The sequence below is a fragment of the Gorilla gorilla genome, chromosome 1 (assembly GCF_029281585.2).
Source record: "Gorilla gorilla gorilla isolate KB3781 chromosome 1, NHGRI_mGorGor1-v2.1_pri, whole genome shotgun sequence".
Taxonomy (NCBI): domain Eukaryota; kingdom Metazoa; phylum Chordata; class Mammalia; order Primates; family Hominidae; genus Gorilla; species Gorilla gorilla.
The window spans coordinates 44,766,092-44,787,750 of NC_073224.2; the positions used below are offsets into that span (position 1 = coordinate 44,766,092).

The 21,659-nt window shown below is 39.7% G+C and overlaps 2 protein-coding genes across 4 annotated transcripts in view; one reads left to right on the forward strand and one right to left on the reverse strand.

Annotated features, from left to right (window-relative positions):
* The window catches only part of DTL (denticleless E3 ubiquitin protein ligase homolog), a 68,508-nt gene extending 54,316 nt beyond the window's left edge, over positions 1–14,192 (reverse strand). The window contains exons 1-5 of one of the 2 annotated variants that reach the window (XM_004028365.4): positions 13,882–14,192; positions 6,728–6,853; positions 5,083–5,181; positions 2,637–2,698; positions 2,432–2,552 (exon numbers count right to left, since the gene is read on the reverse strand). In XM_004028365.4, coding sequence (XP_004028414.1) covers positions 2,432–2,552; positions 2,637–2,698; positions 5,083–5,181; positions 6,728–6,853; positions 13,882–13,933 — 460 coding nt within the window. In that variant the 5' untranslated portion in view covers positions 13,934–14,192. The remainder of the gene's footprint in view (positions 1–2,431; positions 2,553–2,636; positions 2,699–5,082; positions 5,182–6,727; positions 6,854–13,881) is intronic. The other variant, XM_055370924.2, reaches the window with a different exon arrangement.
* The window catches only part of INTS7 (integrator complex subunit 7), a 93,917-nt gene continuing 86,416 nt past the window's right edge, over positions 14,159–21,659 (forward strand). The window contains exon 1 of one of the 2 annotated variants that reach the window (XM_004028360.5): positions 14,159–14,480. In XM_004028360.5, the coding sequence (XP_004028409.2) occupies positions 14,387–14,480 (94 nt within the window). In that variant the 5' untranslated portion in view covers positions 14,159–14,386. The remainder of the gene's footprint in view (positions 14,481–21,659) is intronic. The other variant, XM_055370910.2, reaches the window with a different exon arrangement.

Consider the following 21,659-nt stretch of genomic DNA (forward strand, 5'->3'; position numbering starts at 1 on the left):
GTCTACAATATTTTTGTGACCTAAATAGACTAGGTATTTATCTCATAAAATTAGAAAATGAAGGCCCAAGGAGGTTAAAATCACTTTGCCCAGGAGGCCAGAATAAAACAGAGGGCTTCCATGTTTAGTTGCAAAGGTTTGCCCTGCAAGAGGGCTTATGGCTGATGGAGTGAGTGGAGCGATTATCTATTCTGTTTTACCAAAACAAACCACAGGGCTTGGGAGCAGTATCCGATCAGACTAATTTACACTAGAGTACCTATGAACTACTGAAAATCATGAAAAAAGCCACCTGCCCCAATCTCTAACTCAGTGCCTTTTCTTCTACAGCTCATTGTCATAGGCTGATTCACATGCAGAGTTGTAAAAATTAAGCAAAAGGACCAAAAGATACGATGTTTTCCACTACTCTTTAGTTAGGTAAATTTTCATTATCTTAAAATTATTTTTACAAACTCAGAGTGAACTATGACACAAGAGTGTAGAAAACTAGAACACAAGCATACCTAACTACTTAAATATGTTAATAAAGTTATGCAGAAATAAGAAAAATCATGCCATATTTCCCCTTCAAGGTTCCAGTTTCAACTGCAACCACAGTAGATTAAAACCGACTTTCTTAAAAGTCCAAGCCAGGCTGGGCATGGTGGCTCATGCCTGTAATCTCAGCACTTTGGGAAGCCAATGCGGGCAGATCACTTGAGGTTAGGAGTTCGAGACCAACCTGGCCGACATGGCGAAACCCTGTCTCTACTAAAAATACAAAAATTAGCTGGGCGTGGTGGTACACGCCTGTAATCCCAGTTACTTGGGAAGTTGAGGCATGAGAATTGCTTGAACCTGGGAGGTGGAGGTTGCAGTGAGCCAAGATCACGCCACTGCATTCCAGCCTGGGCAACAGAGTGAGACTTTGTCTCAAAAAACAAACAAACAAACAAACAAACAAAAAACCAGTCCAAACCAGCTTAACCTCCTAAATGGCTCAGGTGAATAAATGAAAACATTTGATTTTTAAAACAGAGTACTTTTTTTTTTTTAGTGATAAAGGAGATTGTAATGTCTGTCACTATTATTCAGAGATTAAAGTCAGATTACTTCAGAGACTCCTTTGAGAGAAATGTTTGTTGGTCCATTTAAAAAAAATTATTTAGTGAGAAACAAATGGAAGGAGAAAACAAACAAACAAAAACAGAAATGAAGAGCTTATTCAGACACCACTGATAAGTTTTTCCCTAGCTGCTACAGTACTGTGCTGTTATGTAACTCTTAAATCTTCCTTGTCCATTATAACAATATAAACATAGGAAAATCAATTTTAAGTAATAGTTGAAAACATAATAGAAAATTGGGCCATTTGGCCGGGTGTGGTGGCTCACGCCTGTAATCCCAGCACTTTAGGAGGCCGAGGCAGGTGGATCACGAGGTCAGGAGTTCAAGATCAGCCTCGCCAAGATGGTGAAACCTCAGATCTACTAAAAATACAAAAATTAGCTGGGCGTGGTGGCAGGCTCCTGTAATCCCTCCCAGGTACTTGGGACGCTGAGGGAGAGGATTGCTTGAACCCGGGGGATGGAGGCTGCAGTGAGCTGAGATCGAGCCTCTGCACTCCAGCCTGGGTGACAGAGACTCCGTCTCAAAAAACAAACAAACAAAAAACAAAAAACAAAAAACAGGCCATTTAAACCAAATACATGATAAATTTTTAGGTAGAAAAAAATCATGTTGTTTATCAGCCTTATAGCTCATTTAGATTTTACAAGCAGAGTTAAAGTAACTCTGTTTTACAAATAGTTAATGAGTGCCCAGTACAAGGTTTTAACTTCAATGAACAATCAAAGTTGAACAATGGTATTGTAGCTGTTTATAAATCTTTACCTTATGTGCAAGATTACAGAAAAACTTATCAAAGACTCTTGACTTTCAGGGACAAGCTAGAGATAATGTCCAGAAGAGTGGGCCTAAAACCAATTTAATTTTATTAAGGTTTTCAGTCATGTTAGAATCTTAATCACCTGGCTGGGTGCAGTGGCTCACGCCTGTGATCCTAGCACTTTGGGAGGCTGAGGCAGGTGGATTGCCTGAGCTCAGGAGTTCTAGACCAGCCTGGCCAACATGGTGAAACCCCGTCTCTACTAAAAATACAAAAATTAGCTGGGCATGGTGATGTGCGCCTGTAGTCCCAGCTACTCCGGAGGCTGACGCAGGAGAATCACTTGAACCTGGGAGGCAGTGGAGGTAGCAGTGAGCCGAGATGGCGCCACTGCACTCCAGCCTGGGCAACAGAACGAAACTGTCTCCAAAAAAAGAATCTTAATCATCTACGTAGGTAAAGTAGTAACTTTGATAGGGGAAAGGGAGAAACAATTACAGGTTCTTATCTCCCAACTGCAAAGAAGGTTAAGGAGATGAAAGAAGATAAGCACAAACCTACCTTTCTCAAACTTAGAAAAGGCAACTGACTTGAGGCTGCATTGATGACCTTTGCATGTTCCAATCAGCTCACCAGCTTTTATGTCCCAAAATTTGGCTGTTTGATCACCTGCTGCTGTAACCTTTCAAAAATAAGGTAAGCACAATTTAATAAAGCAATCCCTTATCAGTATTTACCCAGATCCTAATGAAATAAAGTCACTTACAAGTTTAAGTTCACCAGGAACCCAGGCCAGGTCAAAGACGGCATTCCAGTGAGCCATCCATTCTAAACAAAGAAAATGGTAAATGTGAAATGTCTAAATTGTATTCTGTGGTAGCCATATTAATATAACTTTAAATACCTGGAAAGCTGTAGTAGTAAAAAGATCAGTAGTTGATCATTAGAGAAATGCAAATCAAAACCACAATGAGATATTTCACGCCAGTCAGAATGGCAATTATTTAAAAAGTCAAGAAACAACAGATGCTGGCAAGGCTGCGGAGAGATAGCAACAGTTTTACACTGTTGGTGGGAATGTAAATTAATTCAACCGTTGTGGAAGACAGTGTGGCGCTTCCTCAAAGACCTAGAACCAGAAATACCATTTGACCCAGCAATCCCATTACTGGGTATATACCCAAAGGAACATAAATCATTCTATTATAAAGATACATGCACGCATATGTTCACTGCAGCACTATTCACAATAGCAAAGACAGGGAATCAACCCAAATGCCCATCAATGATAGATTGGATAAAGAAAATGTGGTACATATACACTGTGGAATACAATGCAGCCATAAAGAGGAATGAGATCATGTCCTTTGCAGGGACACGGATGGAGCTGGAAGTCATTATCCTCAGCAAACTAATGCACAAACAGAAAACCAAACACTGTATGTTCTCACTCATAAGTGGGAGCTGAACAACGAGAACACATGGACACAGGGAGGGAAACAACACACACTGGGGCCTCTTGAGGGGGAGCATGGAGAGGGAGAACATCAGGAAAAATAGCTAATGCGTGCTGGGCTTAATACCTAGGTGATGGGTTGGTATGTGCAGCAAACCACCATGGCACATGTTTACCTACGTAACAAACCTGCACGTCCTGCACATGTACCCTGGAACTTAAAATAATAAAAATAAAGATGCACACATAAAAAATCAGTAGTCAGCACCCTTTGGCATGAGCAAAGAGAATTTGTGGACTCACAGAAATTACACATTCCCTTAATTACCACATGAGAACTACTACCATCTGATGTCAAATTCCTTTCCATGAGTTCACTAGTAATATATTCTCTAAAATGGAATCTTTCTGAAATATATTCCAGTTCAAAAATCTTCATGATACTGGCTGGGCACAGTGGCTAACACCTGTAATCCCAGCACTTTGGGAGGCCAAGACAGGCAGATCACTTGAGGCCAGGAGTTAACCAGCCTGGCTAATGTGGTGAAACCCCATCTCTACCAAAAATACAACAACAACAACAACAAAAAAACCAAAAACAAAAAGAACTTCATGATGCTCTCTGAATGGAATGTAAAATACTTTAGTTTGACATTCAACATTTTGCATTCTTTAGTTTTTATCTTGGTTGCAAGCCTCATCTCTCACTGTTCTCGATACCTTATTCCAAACAAATTGGTCACTTCCTATTATATCCTATGCTTTTCTATCTCTAGACCTTTGCTAATGCTTTTCCCTTCACCTGGAGTGCCCCCTTCCATTTCCACTGGTCTAAATACCTTAATCCAACTCAAATGCCCCATGCTTCGTAAATTTTCCTAGCCTTCTTTACTACATGAGAGCTTTCTCTTTGACACCAGTGTGTTTTCTTTCTACTTCTACATCATTTATAGTCTTTGTTTTATTTCAGTTATTTCAACACTTGACTTATGGGTTCCAAATTATCAGCTTCTTAAGGTTAGAACTTTGCTTTAAACATGAAAAATGCTTGATTAATATAAGTATTTTAAAGCAACACTTCTCTAACCACATTAAGTGTTAAAGATTTAACTTTTTGAAGAATTGTTTTTAATCCTAAAAAGTATTTTTCTTAACTTTGAGTAAAGGCATTGTCACAGTTAACAGTTATTGACAGATAGGCAGTCCACCATTCACATCTAATCTGGTCCCTAAAAAGACTTAATCAGAAGTTAATATAATTGGGAATGTGTTATATATACTTCAGATGTTTGTCCCTTCCCAAATCTCATGTTATAATTTAATCCCCAAAGTTGGAAGTGGGACCTAATGGGAGGCATTTGGGTCATGGGGGTGGATCCCTCATGAACAGATTAACACCCTCCCTAAGAGGTGAAAAGATGAGTGAGCTCTCACTCTATTAGTTCCCTGGAGAGCTGATTGTTAAAAAAGAGCTTGGTAGTACACCCTTCTCTTGCCATGTGACCTCTGTATTCATGGGCTCCTCTTTGCCTTCTGCCAGGAGCGGGGGCAGCCTGAGGCCTTCACCAGATGTCTAATATTCTAGCCAGCAGAATCACGCACCAAGTAAACTTTTTCTATATAAACTACCCAGTCTCAGTTATTCCTTTATAGCAACAGAAGACAGACTAAAACAGAATGTGTTCAAATAATAATATACTTGAGGATGTGTATAGTTTTTTAAATGTTAAAACAAAAATTGTAGACCTAGACTTACCTTTGAAGCACTTCTTTCTGAAACTTTGTGATTCTGTGTTATACAATCGAACAAAGCCTTCTTCATTGGCAACTGCTAGTACATGTTCCATATTGGGAGCTAAAGCAGAAATAAAGAATAAAATATATAAAGAGTAACACAATTTTTTTTTTTTTTCAGACGGAGTCTTGCTCTGTCACCCAGGCTGGAGTGCAATGGTGCAGTTTGGCTCACTGCAACCTCCACCTCCTGGGTTCAAGTGATTCTCCTGCCTCAGCGTCCCAAGTAGGTGGGATTACAGGCATGCGCCACCATGCCCAGCTAATTTTGTATTTTTACTAGAGATGGGGTTTCACCATGCCGGTCAGGCTGCTCTCGAACTCCTGACCTCAAGTGATCCACCCACCTCAGCCTCCCAAAGTGCTGGGATTACAGGCGTGAGCCACCATGCCTAGCTACAAAAATTTTTAAGCTTACTCAAAACCACCAAAATTTTCTTCAGATAATCTCTTATTTAGAGAAGGGCTAAATCGAGGGTAGTACTTAAAACAAGAGTGGTACTGGCCAATGGCAAACAAAGGCATATGATGATGTAGGCTGCCAGCAGGCTGAGTCTATTAGTTTTTTTAACCATATTTTTATTTACTTATTTTTACCACAATCATGACTATGTAATAGTCTATTAGTTTTTGTTTGTTTTTGAGAGACAGTCTCACTATGTCACCTAGGCAGGAATGCAGTGGCGTGATCTCAGCTCACTGCAACTTCCGCCTCCCAGGTTCAAGCGATTCTCTTGCATCAGCCTCCCCAGTAGCTGGGACTACAGGCATGCACCACCATGCCCGGCTAATTTTTATAAGGAGTCTATTAGTTTTAAATTTCCTTGTCACAACTTTTTCTTTCCTCTCAAACTATTATGGGTGGAGACAAATACTTCTATTTCTTTTTTTTTTTTGGAGATGAAGTCTCACTGTCACCCCGGCTGGAATGCAATGGCACGATCTTGGCTCACTGCAACCTCTGCCTCTCAGGTTCAAGTGATTCTCTTGTCTCAGCATCCCAAGTAGCTGGGATTACAGGGGTGCGCCACCACGCACAGCTGATTTTTTGCAATTTTAGTAGAGACAGGATTTCACCACGTTGGCCAGGCTGGCCTTGAACTCCTGACCTCAAGTGATCCACCCGCCTTGGCCTCCCAAAGTTCAGGGATTACAAGTGTGAGCCACTGTGCCCAGACCTACCTTGGTCTCCTAAAGTGCTGGGATTTCAGGTGTGAGCCACTGAGCCTGGCTGAAGTACTTCTATTTCTGTTCATATATTCCCCAACGAGTCACAGAAAGATACATTCAACCAGATCAAAGGGTATGTATCTACTGGATAAAACAGTTTTCATAGTAGCTGAACCTTTGCAACCCTTTCCTTATATTGATTTTTTAAAAATAGTGCTATAATAGTCTCATGCTTTAGAGGAAATATAGTTATGCTAATGATGTATAGAGATTAAGAAAAGTCTATTTTATAAATAAGAAGACAACAGTTTTTACAAAAACTCTAACATCCACCTAATTTACTTTTCTTTGAAAGGGAAATACTCTAGTATATTTTCCCTATAAGTGAGAAATAGATCATTTCTGTCCAAGCCTTGCCTAGATAGTAATTCTCTTACCAGAAGAGAAGGTACATCCAAAAGGAGGAACTGGTACTCCTGTTTCTCCATAAGAAGTGTGTTCATCATTACCACTGCACTGATAACCAGTCAGAAGGGACTGAAGAGGGTATTGTGAAGACCATCCTAAAACAAGACAATTCCTTATAGAATTCCAATACAGCATTACATTTCAGCATTTTTAACAAATTCAGAGGTAAATATTTGTCCTTAAGAAACTTTAGATATTAACATAGATCCACTTACTATTAATATCTATGGAAGACACCATTTCTGTTATTTCATTAAGGAGTCCTAAGGAAAAAATGAAAGAGCACTTCCAACTTCTGGGGAGGTATAGCTTTGGGCTTACTATCTAAAATGGAGACTCTCACTAGTACATTGAGATTAGAAGAAACAAGAGGCCTTTGCATATTAAGAAAGATCTTCCCCCTTCTCCTACCAAAGAGACAACCACAAAAGCATTCCATTAAAACTGCTATCCCCTTCAATTAAATTCTTATTCCAGAACATCATACAAAATCCAGTGGTCAAAGAGCCAAAGGAAATAATATGTCAATGCAGCTACTATAGCCAGTAACATATTCACCAAATTTACTTCCTTTTTCCTTTAGTGCTGAAATTGTAGGAATCTAAAATGTTAATAGCAGCAATTATAGTATCTTAAATTATATTAGAGAAATTGTAAAGTGAAGTGTTATGTACCTACCCCTAGAAAACATTTAGTTAGCCCTGGCTAGTGGTAGTGGGTCAGGGAGTCTTTACAGGAGGTCTTGAAAGATGGGTAAATTTTCACTGAATTTAGAACAGAGAACAAGAGACTCAGGGTAGAAGAAAAGTTTATTCTGCTTGGGTCAGAGATCTAATGTGCACTATGCTCCTACATAGTAAAGACATCTTCAGAGATTTGTTTTTATTATACTGATTTGTGATCAAGACATTTTAAATATATAAAATAAACATTCATTCAACAAGTAATTACTGAAAACCAAATGTTCAATAAGCATTGGAGGAAACACTGAGTTTACAATCTATTGAAAGCATCTTAAATAATTAACAAACTCACATTTTAGGGTACTCTGAATCCTCACTTTTCATCAAAAGTACTATGTGGAGAATACATCTTAGCCTGACATAACCTCAGACAAATATACATTTGGATGTTCATAGACATAATCTGAAGGAATCAACAGAAGGGCACCAAAGAAATTTAATCCAAATTTAATTAGTTCTGGGGCCATCACGTCATAATTTCAACATCAGGTATCATTGTAAAGGAGCTGTTAAAGACCACTAAAAGAATGCAATAGGCCGGGCGCGGTCTCTCACACCTGTAATCCCAGCACTTCGGGAAGCCGAGGCAGGCGGACCACGAGGTCAGGAGATCGAGACCATCCTGGCTAACACGGTGAAACCCCGTCTCTACCAAAAATACATAAAAAAAAAAATTAGCCAGGCGTGGTGGCAGGCGCCTGTAGTCCCAGCTACTCGGAGGCTGAGGCAGGAGAATGGAGTGAACCCGGGAGGCGGAGCGTGCCGCGAGCTGAGACCTCGCCACTGCACTGGGCAACACAGCGACACTCCGTCCCCACCCCCACCCCCAAAAATGCAATAGTTATGTTGAGGTCACAAGTATTAACCTACGGAATAAGTGTGTAAAAACAAAAGCCTCTGTTCAAAGGTTATGTAAATATACACGTTTTGGAATTAAAAAAAAAAATCAACTGCAAAATAAAAACTCAAAAGGGACTTTTGAACAACTTGGTTGAAATGAAGATGATACACTCCAAAAAACCTACAATTTTTTACAATTAAACAATGACTCTTTAACTCTGCCTCACTGCCTACAATTAACATCCAAACACCAATGAATGGTGAGTGATTGGTCCTTGCCTACCCCTCTACTTATGCAATCCCTGCAATACACACTTCACTGATGAACCACCCTAAGCTACTTTTGGATCCTTATTGTGTTATGAACATGAAACTGTAATGCTTTCCTCCACAACACATTTGGAAAAAGCTATTATTTCCTCATTGTACAACTTAAGCCCCTGGAGTTACATGCACATATTCCAAGTAGTATACAAGAACATGAGAGTTTTCAGAGACTCAATTTCCAGATACAGTAGTTACCCCTCACCCGTGGTTTCGCTTTTTGTGGTTTCAGTTGCCTATAGTCAACAATGGTCTGAAACTATTAAACTGAAAATTCCAGAAATAAACAATTCATGTTGTAAATTGTGTGCCATTTTGAGTGGCAAGAAAATTTCACACTGTCCTACCCTGACCTGTCCAGGATATGAATCATCCCTGTGTCCAGAGTATCAGTGCCATATACGTTACCTGCTCTTTAGTCACTTAGCTGCTTTGTCTGTCACATAGTTGGGAGTAGTAGCCTAATGTTATATCACATAGAAGCTGCTTTGTCTGTCACATAGTTGGAAGTAGTAGCCTAATGTTATATCACAGTGCCTGCCTACGTCATTCATCTCACTTCATCTCTTCATGTCGTAGGTATTATATCATCTCACATCATCATGAGAAGGGCAAGTATAGTACCATGAGATATTCCGAGAGACCACCTTCACATAACTTTTATTACAGAATATTGTTATAATTGTTCTATGTTATTATTAGTTATTGTTAATCTCTTACTGTGCCTAAACTTAATCATAGGTATGTGTCTGTATAGTAAAAAACACAGCATACATAGGGTTGGGTCTTGGAACGTATCCTTCAAGGATAAGGAGGTACTACTGTATTCAACTACGATATACAGTCATATGCCATGTAATGGCATTTTGGCCAAAGACAGACCGCATACACAATGGTAGTCTTACAAGATTATAATGGAGCTTAAAAATTCCTATTGTGTCTTAGTTTTAACAAAAGGTTTGAAAAGTTAAGAAAAGAAAAACATTTAAAATAAAAAAACTTTAAGAATATGAAGAAATAAAATATTTTGTACAATTATACAATGTGTCTGTGCTTTATGCTACCTGTTATCACAAGGGTCAAAAAGTTAAAAAATTTAAGATGTTTGTAAGTTTAAAAGTTACAGTAAGCTAAGGTTAATTTATTATTGAAGAAAGTATTTTTTAATCAATTTAATGCAGCCTAAGTATAGAGTGTTTATAAAGTCTACAGTAGTATAATGTCCCAGGTCTTCGTGCTGACTGACTACTCACTCACTGATTCACTCACAGCAACCCCCAGTCCTGCAAGCTCCCATTCATAGTAAGCACCCTCCACAGGTGTACCATTTTTTATCTTTTATATCCTATTTTTACTGAACCTTTTCTATGTTTAAATACACAAATACTTACCATTGTGTTACAGTTGCCTACGGTATTCAATACAGTAATATGCTACACAGGTTTATAGCCTAGGAAAAATATATAGCTTAGGTGTGTAGTAGTTACACTGTCTAGCTTTGTGTTTATACTCTGTGATGTTTGCACAATGATAAAATCACCTAATGATGCATTTCTCAAAATGTTATCTCCATTTATAAGCAATTGGATGACTACATACGCATTTCTAAAACTCACCTGTCTGAAAAACCTGATGTCTCTGAGAAGGTTGAGGTACCACTTTTTCCCTTTCCCTTCATCACTTCCTCTCTTCCAGTTTATAAAAGAAAGGCATTCCCGTGCCCCAATCTTAAACCTTGCACTGATCCAAAGAATAAAAACTTTTGGGTATCAAATATTTTTAAATAAAAACAAATAAACTGGTGGAACCTTAACTAAGAGATAATTAAATAATTCCTTCAATAAAGGGACCATAAACACCCAAATTCATCTCTTTAAAAAGATGTACTTCCAATAAAATTTTACTTTTGGTTAATAATTATCAAAATTGGTAATCTATATTGTTTTAATCAATCATATAGTACTAATAATTGAATTGAAAATTCAATCCATAAAGAAGTTTTAATACTTGGAGGCTTATGACAGAAAACAGCAATTTAAACACATTTTTTGACACAGAAGGGTATGACAGAGTGATCAGTAAAAGAGCTTTTCAAGCATAAAATTAAATTACATTAGGAGAAATTCTGTAGGAGAAATGAAATGGAAATAAATTCAAGAGGAAAAAGCAGCTATATGGAATGTCCAGCAGATAAAGAGGAGTTTGTTTGTATTTTTCTAAAAAATGGATGATGTGATTATCAAATCACTATAGTATTTAAATTATATTAGATACACTTAAAGGAGTGATATAGCATTTTTATTTTTAAAATGTCAATATTCCCAATATGGTCAGAAATTATATTCTTTGCATTTGTTTAAGTTTATAATAAAAACTTTTAGATATCAATTTAAAAATACACAGAAGAGTAATCAGATTTCCATTTTAGAAGGATCATTAGCAGCAATGTGGAGAATAAACCGAAGACAGACAAACTAGGAGGCCATCTGGGAGACTTCTTACAATCCAGACAAGAAGGCATTAGGGCCCAACCTAGGGAAATGGAATGGTAAAAATAGAACACATCCAGCATACAGTAAAGATGCATAATCATAACAGATAAAGAAGAGAGGATGGATTCAAGAGATTTTAACGAAATGTTTTGAATGTGTAACTGTAAGGAAGATGAAGAAGTCTTTAATTTACTCAGGTTTCTGGCAGGTTTAAATAATGAGGCCACTCTCTAAAATTGGTAATGTTGCAGGTTTGGGGGAAAAGCTGAGTTCAGTTTTGGGTATTTGAGTTTGAGATGCTTGTGGGATTGACCATCTAGGTGCTAATCAACCCACACAGCTTTTATAGAAATGAATCTCAGGTACAGGAAGTCTTCCAATAACATAATTTTGTACAATGTCATTTCGTTATACTGTTCATGAGGAAAAAATCAATTCCTGTTTGAGGCCATTGGCCGTGTGGAGTTTGTACATGCTCTTCCCATGTTCATAGGGGTTTTCTCCAGGTACTCTGGTTTCCTCCCACATGCCAAAGATGTGTATGTTAGGTTCACTGGTGTGTCTACCTGGTCCCAGTAGACAATGAGTGTGTGTGAGTGCTTCCTGTGATGAAATAGTGTCTGGTCTAGAGCTGGTTTCCACCTTGTACCATGAGCTGCCAGGATAGGCTCCGGGCACCCACAGCCCTGAGCTGGAATAAGTGTGTCAGAAAATGAATGAATACAAATAATTGTAAAATAAAAATGGGTAAACTTTACAATAATCATACAAATGAATGACAATAAACGATTTGGTATGAAAGGGCTCAGTGAGCTGCCATATTTGTGATTGTTTTTGAACTGGGTGGTGGTAGGAGGTGCTCCTTCCAATTTTCACTTTGCAAACATTTATTCCTTGATTTAGCCCACCGCCACTATGACCGAGGTCACTCGCTGATACACCAAAACTTGGATAATTATCTCACCTGTTTTTATTAATCTTTCTCAAATATATGTATAGCACACAATTATTTCAACATTTAATATTAAAAGTACTTTGAGTCTTTCTCTAGAAGTTCGGTGGTGTTTGTGCGACCAAAATATGCCACTGAAACAATTCTTACTTATATCAAGTAGCCTATGGTAGAGTTAGTTTAGTTATACACTGTTTTCCCTAAAGTCACAGTTTCCAAGAGCCTATCTAGACACTAAGTGAGGACTTACTATATAAGTAACAGAAGGTTGTATGTATGTAGAAGTGGAAGAAGCCCTGGTTGTGGCTGTGATCATCCAAAGGAGTAGGTAGAAGAAGAAAAGGGGTCAAGGATGGAACACCAACACTGAAGAGGAAAGGAGATGATTCTATAGATTTCATATAATAACGAATGAATTTCAGTGACTATTATGTAACAACGAATGAGTACTTGAGAATAGGAAAGAGGGAAGGGAAAGGTAAACACATGGAGAATTAGGAGAAAATCTGTCACAAAATAGAGGCTGAACAGCTCTATATACACACATATAGTAAGGTGTGGAGGTATAATAAAACCCAGGCAGTTTAACTTCAAAGACAGAGCTCTTAGCCATTGTGCGTACTGTCACTCTTAAACAGAGGACAAAGAAGTTACTCAAACAAGGTCCCAGGAGACAGAAAGAGGAGCATTTAAGTATAATTACAAAGATTATCTAAGAGGGAAATAAATAAGGATGGTATAAAGTTTCAGACTGCTAGCAGGAAGTTGAGGGACTACTTCTCAGTCTCTTTCTCAATATTATTTTCCTAGACTCATCCCTGAATATAAAAATTCCCTTCTCAGGTTCGTTTTCCACATAGCTTCAAGGGGAAAAAGAACCTCTGGCTATAGTCGACCTTCAAATGAGTGAGATTTTATTTCTGTCCAAGGTTAGTCTGGGTAGTTAGCTCCCTTATCTGAAACTTACCAAAAAGTTTAAGTTGATGACATCCAAATCTAACCTCAAATCTCTTATTGCCAATGTTTTAGCGTAAGAAAATAAGTTAGATTTCTACGTATTAACATGGGAATACGTTCAACTTATACCATTAAAGTGAAAAAACTGGACATTTTGATCCGATTTCTGAAAATAATAGGTATTACCTCTAGCGTCGAAAACATCTGGAATAATATACTTCAATCTATTAACAGGAGTCATCTCTGGCGGATGTGGTTACAGGCATCTTTCACTCTATAATTTAAATTTTTATGACCGTGTAGTAAACGGGGAAAATAAGATTTTTTTCCTGTTAGAAGCAGATATCCCGTCTTCTCTGCTTGACTGAGTTCCTTAACAGCGGGTCATATTCACTGGTATATACCTATAGCACATAGCTGGGCTCACTAAGATTCTACAACAAACGAATGAATTAATCAATGATTAGGAGTTTTGAGCATCTCAAATAACTGTTGAAGGAAACATATACACACAAATGCATGCATTTTCCCGTTAACGCGCAATGGAGATGTAAGCTGTAAAGGGCCTTGGAAGGCAGTTATTTCGACGTCCCTGCCTACGTTACGATTTTAAAAGCCCGATTACGATTACAAGTGTCCCGAGGGGATGAAAGTACAGCTTTCTTTAGTAGTCCCTGCTAACACTAATTTACCCTTGCCATGGGAGAACTCAGAAGCTGAGTTCAGAATTGGAGTCGGCCCTGGTCGGAGGTGGCGTGTGTTTCGGGGGAAATGAATTCCGCCAGCTCCGAGCAGCGGTTGGGACCGTTACTCACCATTTCTCAGGACGCCAAGCTGGGGCTGGCGGAGCACCGAATTGAAGAGCATCAGGGTCGGAGGAAAAGGCTCAGCTGAGAGAAAAGTCGTAGAAATGCCTCCAAGTTCAGCAGAAATCGCAGCTTGCGCCTCTCACAACACAAATCGTTATCGCCTCCAACTCCCGCCACTGTAAGCCCCGGCCGCCAAACTCCGCGCCAAACTGACGTCACGCTCTCTGATTGGCTTCCGAGCGACGTCCGGGCGCCTCAGAGTCATTTCCCCCTTCGGATCCCCGCCTCCTTTTCTCCCAGCCGCGGGAACCTGGAGTCCAAGAGCTCCTTGAGCGCCTGCGCAGGGGGTAGCAGAGGCGCGGACAAACCGCGGGGTGACCAGGGCGCATGCGTAACAGGGCTTGACAGCGCGCGGAAGAAAAACCAGCAAGAAGGCGGCGGGGGAAGATGGCGGTCCTGGGGTAGAGTTTGCAATCTTTCTGACTAGGCTAGTCGAGTAACTATTCGGGTCATGGCGTCAAACTCAACTAAGTCTTTCCTGGCAGATGCCGGCTATGGCGAACAGGAACTGGATGCCAACTCTGCCCTTATGGAATTGGACAAAGGTATTCGAAAGAGAGGGCTGAATGGGTGAAACAGGCGTGGGGGGAAGTAGCGCCACCAGGTGGTGGTTGCTTTGGGAGAAGACGGATAGGCGCATGCGCATATCTTCGCTGGGCGGGGAGCGCCTGTGCTTTTGCTGGGGCGTGGGCTTTGACCCCTTCGGGAGGTTGCGGGAAATTTGTAGGATTGTGTGACTGGCCTTATACCGGCTAAACAAGTAGCGAGCTCTAGTGAGAGGCCCGTTTTGACCACTTGAGGGAGCAGTCCCCCGATTTTCTAAGCAGTGACAGTGGCTAGTTTCTAAGAGACACTGCAAAGAAATTGTGAAATTGGTTTTCAGTCTGTTCAGTTGAGACCAGGTCTTCATGAAATGTGCTGAATAGTAATCTTGCACCGACTTGACAGCGATTCATTTGATTTCCATAGCTCTGTTACCTGCGAGTTACAAGGCAGGCTAAACCTGGCCAAGACCATAAAAAAGCAAGGGCCCTGCTCATTCTCCGCGGACAAGTTCCAGGAGTTCTGTTTCCGTACAGGGAGCAGCTTGGTGTAGAAGGAGCTTTGGGGTTACACTGAGTTAAATTTCAATGCCGCTAATTTTATGATTAACTTCATCTAGCCTCGGTTTGTCGTCTGCAAAGTGGGTACAGTACCATTGAGCCGGCAGAATTGTATTAAGTGACTTAATGGTATGCAAAAAAAGCATTTAGTAAATGCTGAAGAGATATACCTCCCTTCTTAGATGTGGATATGGGAGGCAAGGTCGGAAATTTGTTAGTAAAGAACTCGACTAGTAATATGAAACCTTTATTTCATATTAAGGATTTTTATTGTACGGGAAACATTTCGGCAGCTGGTATACAATTAAATCTTGATTAATCGTAGCCAATATATAATGTTGGAGAACTGGACTAGAACTCAGAAGGGTTTGAGCCACTTCCCAGTTTTCTGAGTTGGACATGTCTATTAACTTTTTTGGGACTCTTTTTCTGTTTATTTTTTAAACTGTGAATATTTTTAGTGGGTTAGTCTAAATAAGAGTTTCTCAGGCTCTTAAAAAAGCTTTTACCTTATTTTGATAAACACAAAAATTTCACAGCCCCCTAATGGGGTATTCCTTTGGTTGAGTCTCAGTATCTTTAGTGCACCCCCATCAACTAAGAAAATTATGTTGAACTTTTCTTTCTCTTACCAAATCTTTAGGGGTTTTCTCCTCTGAAAAAAAAAAAAACTATAATACTAAATGTGTTTTTCTTTTTTTTTTTTTTGGAGACAGAGTGTTGCTCTGTTGCCCAGGCTAGAGTGCAGTGGCGCCATCTCGGCTCACTGCAACCTCCGCCTCCCGGGTTCAAACGGTTCTCCTGCCTCAGCCTCCCGAGTAGCTGGAATTACAGGCGCCCGCCACCACGCCCGGCTAATTTTTGTATTTTTAGTATAGACGGGGTTTCACCATGTTGGCCAGGCTGGTCTCCAACTCCTGACCTCAGGTGATCCGTCCGCCTCGGCCTTCCAAAGTGCTGGGATTTACAGGCATGAGCCACCGCGCCCGGCCTTAAATGTGTTTTTCAAACAGTTTCCTCCTCATTCTGATACATTTCTTTCTTATTCCTCAGTGAAAGTTACAGGTCAGGATAATATCTAATATCCCTACGAGTTCTAAGGACATTTTCTACCATTCTGGTGCAGCTGAGCTTGTCTCATGCTGACAGTAGGATAGTGGTTGTGGAACAGGGATAAAGATGGGGCACTGAAGAGGAGTCTAGAATGGTTTAATTCCTCAAATTTTGCAGTTGTAAGAAAAAAACCACAATTTTTCCTTTTTAAAGAAGAGTTGAAATGAAAATATTTTATATTTGTAGGAAAGAAATCAGGTGTCAATCTTAGACACAGAGTAAGTGATCATTTTCACTCCTCCCAGCAATGCCTGGCGTGAGTATTTTACAGATGAATCTCAGGCTCAGAAAGATGACTTGTTCTTTTTCATCTCATCTGTAGTAACTTTTAAAGCTGTTAGGAAATTAAGTTATAGAAATAGCCAGTTTCGTGTAGAATATAGTTGAGTATTTTAAATATTGAGTCATTTCATCTTGTACCTGTTAAAGTATTTCTGTTTTGTGAGCTAAAGGTCAGAAGGCTACAAGTTCCAACTCTTTTTTTCATTCCCAAACTCCAAGGAATACTGTTTCTGAAATATCTCCCCCACCTCAGCATACACACTCAGACACATGACTTATTTGATCAGGCTTTGTACTAGGAACATGGCAGTTAATGAGACAAAACTCCTGCCCCTATAGAGCTTACATTCTAGACAGCAGGTGCAGACACTCAGCAAATATAGCAAACGTGACAGTTAGTGATACATATTATAAAGGAAAATGAAAGGGACTGGAGAAAACTGATCTGGGGCTGGAGTTGATTTCTTATTTTTATGAAGGATAGGCAAGAAAGACCTCCTCAATCAAGTGGAAGAACAGCAAGTACAAAGGCCCTGAGGTAGAAGCCTCCTTTGCATGCAGTTATCTGGAGCAAAGTAATAGGCAATGAGTACAGAAAGATAACCAGAGTCAGTCGGGCGTGGTGGTTCACGGCTGTAATCCCAGCACTTTGGGAGGCTGAGGCGGGCGGATCACGAAGTCAGGAGATCGAGACCATCCTGGCTAACATGGTGAAACCCTGTCTCTACTAAACAAAATACAAAAAATTAGCCAGGCGTGGTGGTGGGCACCTGTAGTTCCAGCTACTCGGGAGGCTGAGGCAGGAGAATGGCGTGAACCTGGGAGGCGGGGCTTCCAGTGAGCCGAGATCACACCACTGCACTCCAGCCTGGGCAACAGATCAAGACTGTCTCAAAAAGAAAAAAAAAAAAGAAAGATAACCAGAGTCCCGTTCAGGTAGGGCCGTGCAAGCCATCAAAAGGACTGGCTTTCATTCTGAGTGAGAAAGGAAACCATGGAGGATTTTCAGCAGGTGTGTGACATGATCTGACTTTCCTTTGAAAAGTATCAGTCTGGCTACTGTGCTGAGAATAGACTGAAGTGGGGAGGGTCAGGGACCCAAGTAGGGAGACCAATGAGAAGGCAACTATAACAATCCAGGGAAAAGAAAATAGTGGCTTAGACCAAGATGGTGACGCTGAAAATGTGTGAAGTGCTGAGATTCTGGATATACTTTCAAAGTAGAGCCAAGAAGATTTGCTAATGGATTAGAAGAGGATATAAGAGTAAGTGGTCAAGAAAACTTAGAGGTTTTTGGTATGAGCTACTGGGAGGATGTATGTATTGTTGTTTACTGAAATCAAATCAGTTTGGGTCATGTTAAATTTGAGATGTCTCTTAGACATCCAAATGGAGATGAGTAGGCAGTTAGGCATAAGATGTAACCTTTGAACGCTATTTTAAAGAAATATTTTGTGGCACTGGTGTCCTTAGAAACACACTCAGGAAATGCTGCCATTCATAACCTGTTATATATTTATAACTGTTGTACTTTATTCTGAGCCTTTTGAGCAAGCATTGGCAGTAAGCTGATTGTTTCTGATCTCTATAGGAATAAGTGAATACTATTTTGAAGCTGACTCTATTCCATTACTTTAGGATGTAGTTAGTAACAGGAAAATCATCCTTCATGTGATAGCCATTCATTTACTCAACAGATATTTACTGACCACCTGCATTGTCTCAGGCTCTATACTCAGACTAGGGGCTATGTTGGCAAACAAGACATCTTTAAGGAGATTACATACAAATGTAAGGAGATGGACAATGCTAGATCAAATGTGGTGCCGTTAGTCAGGACAAGAAGTTGGATTTTGTGCAGAGTGCAATGGGAAGGCATTGAAAGTTGTAGGCTGATGGCCATGCTGCCTGAGCTTCTGTAAGACTGAGCATACACAAGCAGAGTTAAGTGTCATAATCAAATACATTACAGCTTATGTTTATCTGACACATTTCATGATATGATCATTACTATACATAATTGGCAATATAAAGGATGCATCTCACAAAAATTAGTGTAACTTTTTCACTAATATAATTTCTTAGTCTAAACATTTTTAGATCAGCTGATGGAAGGTTATCCTGATGATTTGGGAAAACTTATGCAAGATCTCCTTCCCCCTGGGAAAAGAGGAGTCTCTTAGATGATATTCAGCCTGTCTGCCTTCTGCAATGTTGACCTTGGAAAGGATGAGATGAAAGCAATGGGGAAGAGAGCAGTGACTCATTCCCTTTCTTGCAGCTGATGCAATGGGAAGGGAGGAAATATAGAGGATAGATTTGTTACTAGAGGTGCTGGTGAATGTAATGCTGTGTGAAAAAACTTGATGGTGTGCTTAATGAAAAATTTAGTTATGAAATAGAGAAATGATGTGAATCAGGACAACTGTCTCTACACTCTAATTTCCCCCTTAGACGCTGTCACCTCACCTGTATTCCAAAATACCTGAATTCTCAGACCATCAAAAAAGTTTGTCAAGAAAGACCACAGATTGCTTTTACATTATCGATATGGCTCAGATGTCGTTGGTGTTTCAGTAAACAAATATGAGGCCTTTGGGGAAGTATCTTCATAGGCCCTCCTCAAGAGAAAGGCCTCAGCAGCCAGATTTGTTCCAGGTGACTAATTCCATACCATAACTGATTGATTCAGAAGTAGGCATGTGACCCACACTGAGTCAAATTCTTTCTCCTGAGAATCTCTGCTGCCAGACCACACTTAGTCTGAGAGTGTTGAGAAGCGGACCTATAAAATCATGTAGAATTAGGCCGGGCGCAGTGACTCACACCTGTCATCCCAGCACTTTGGGAGGCCGAGGCGGGCGGATCACCTGAGGTCAGGAGTTCGAGACCAGCCTGCCCAAGATGGTGAAATCCCATCTGTACTAAAAATACAAAAATTAGCCGGGGGTGGTGGCAGGCACCTGTAATCCCAGCTGCTCAGGAGGCTGAGACAGGAGAGTCACTTGAACCCAGGAGGCAGAGGTTGCAGTGAGCTGAGATCATGCCATTGCACTCCAGCCTGGGCGACAAGAATGAAACTCCATCTCAAAAAAAAAAAAAAAAATCATGTAGAATTGAAGCTAAGGTGAGACTCTGGGCAACTTAATGCAACATAAAAACCAGCAGCCTGGTTGGTAATTCCTTGATGGGCTATGAACTAATCCAAAAATTCAAGTTTTTACTGAAACCCACAGACTCATTCTTATATATAACTAAGATTTACTGTCTTGGAATTTGCAAAGTGGGTTATTAAATATTCCTAGAAGTTGGTATTCATAAACTCAAATTTGTTTAGAATTCTAGATTAGTATTCTCATGTGCATACTGGATGACGTTGCATACATCTTGCCATGTACGTTTACAGACATTTTCTGAAATTTGGGGGATGGATGCTGCCTTATTAATGCATCATTAGTTTTCACTGTCATTTTACTTGTTTCTATTTCTGCTTTTTAAATATAAAAATGGGCTTTGCCATCAATTTTTTAAGCTGTGGGTTGTATGCTTGTGTTCATATTTCTACCCATGTCCCCCCACACACCTTTTATTAATGTGTGGATTTTAAGATATGTTCGTGTTATGGTTCAATTTTGAATCATCCTCATCTCTTAGCTAAAGCAAATGTATGTCACAAATTGTCCTAAATTGTGTTTGTTTGGTAATGCTTTATTTGTGGTGTTCTTTGTAGTGGATGTTAGTTATGTTGATGGTTGCTTAATATATTTTGAACACTCTTTTTATGCTTAAGGAATGTCCCATATCATGAACCTTGTCTTACCAAGGTAGAAGCAAAAACTTATTTCCTAGTTTCCCTTGCAAGAGTGCAGGATCTGACTTAGGCTCTGCCAGTCAGACACACCTCCTTCACACTATCTGATTTAGAAGTTAGAGATGCAAGAAGGAAGAGTTGAAGTGTCCACTCACAGTTCTGCCATGGCAGCAGCAGTATTTCTAGCTTACAGCAGCAACAACAATGGCTACGATATTCCTAGATGACAGCAGAGCTAATTGTTGCATCTGGTGTTTCCTATCAAAGACAGGGTTCCTCCATCCAGTTGGTTGGGTAGTGTGGTATTAGGTGTTCCTAGAAATTTAGCCTTAAAATTGTTTCTTAAGCTTTTAATAAACTCATTTTCTGCCTCATAAGCCAGAGTTAGCTTCTGTTGCTTGCAGCTAAGAACTGCTGATAGATGCTACTTGGAGATTTGTGCTGTTTTGAAAACTTGATTAATGTGTATCCCAAACCCCAAGTTTACCATAATTTATGGTATTCCCCTAATTCCCTAGAATTCATCACCTCAGAATTCCACCATTTAATCACTAATTTAAATGTCTCATTCTTGAATCTTAGTCTCTTTCTTTCTAGTTGCTTGCTAGAGATGCATTTTAGCATAGTGGTTAGCACTATAGCCTCTGGAGCCACATTGCCAGAATTTGAATCCCAACTCTGTCATTTGTCAGCATTGTTGTTTCTTACGCAAATTGCTTAGCTCGTCTGTGCCTGTTTCCTCACCTTTCAAATGGGGAAAATAATGGTACCTAATTTATGTGATTTTTAGTGAGACTTTAATACATGTAAAGTGCTTAAAGTGACTGGCACAGAATAAGCACTTCATATGTATCATCATTATCATTATGATTAACTGCTATTTTGGCTAGTCTTTATTTTCATTCAGACCTCGGTATTTCACCTCTCTACATTTCTGTACCTGTTTTACTTCTTTGTTCAGCTTAGATTTCATGGTCCTTCATTTTATTAACTTCATTTACTTTCTTACCAGTACTTTAAATTCACATCCAAGGTTCCATTCTACTCATGTATCCCCAAAGGCAGTCAAAAATTGCTGCAGAAAGTCATACAGTGGGGTACATGGCTATCATCATAAATGGGAGCCAAATCCACACTGACCTTCAACATGGACCTGTAGTACTGTAATGTTTCTGCAGTACTACTATGTTTCTTTGGTCAGACACTTCTACCTTCTTCAGTAAGATTTTAGATCTTTTACTTTTCTAAAACCAGAGATCCTGGGGTTTTATGTGAAGTATGATTTGTAAAACTTGACAGTGTGTTCAAAACCTTTAAAAACATTGTGCCAGATAAAAGCATTCTGAGGACCAAATTCAGCAGCCTAGTAGTTTTCTAACTCCAGTATAATCAGTGTGGGCAGGCTAGTTAAATAA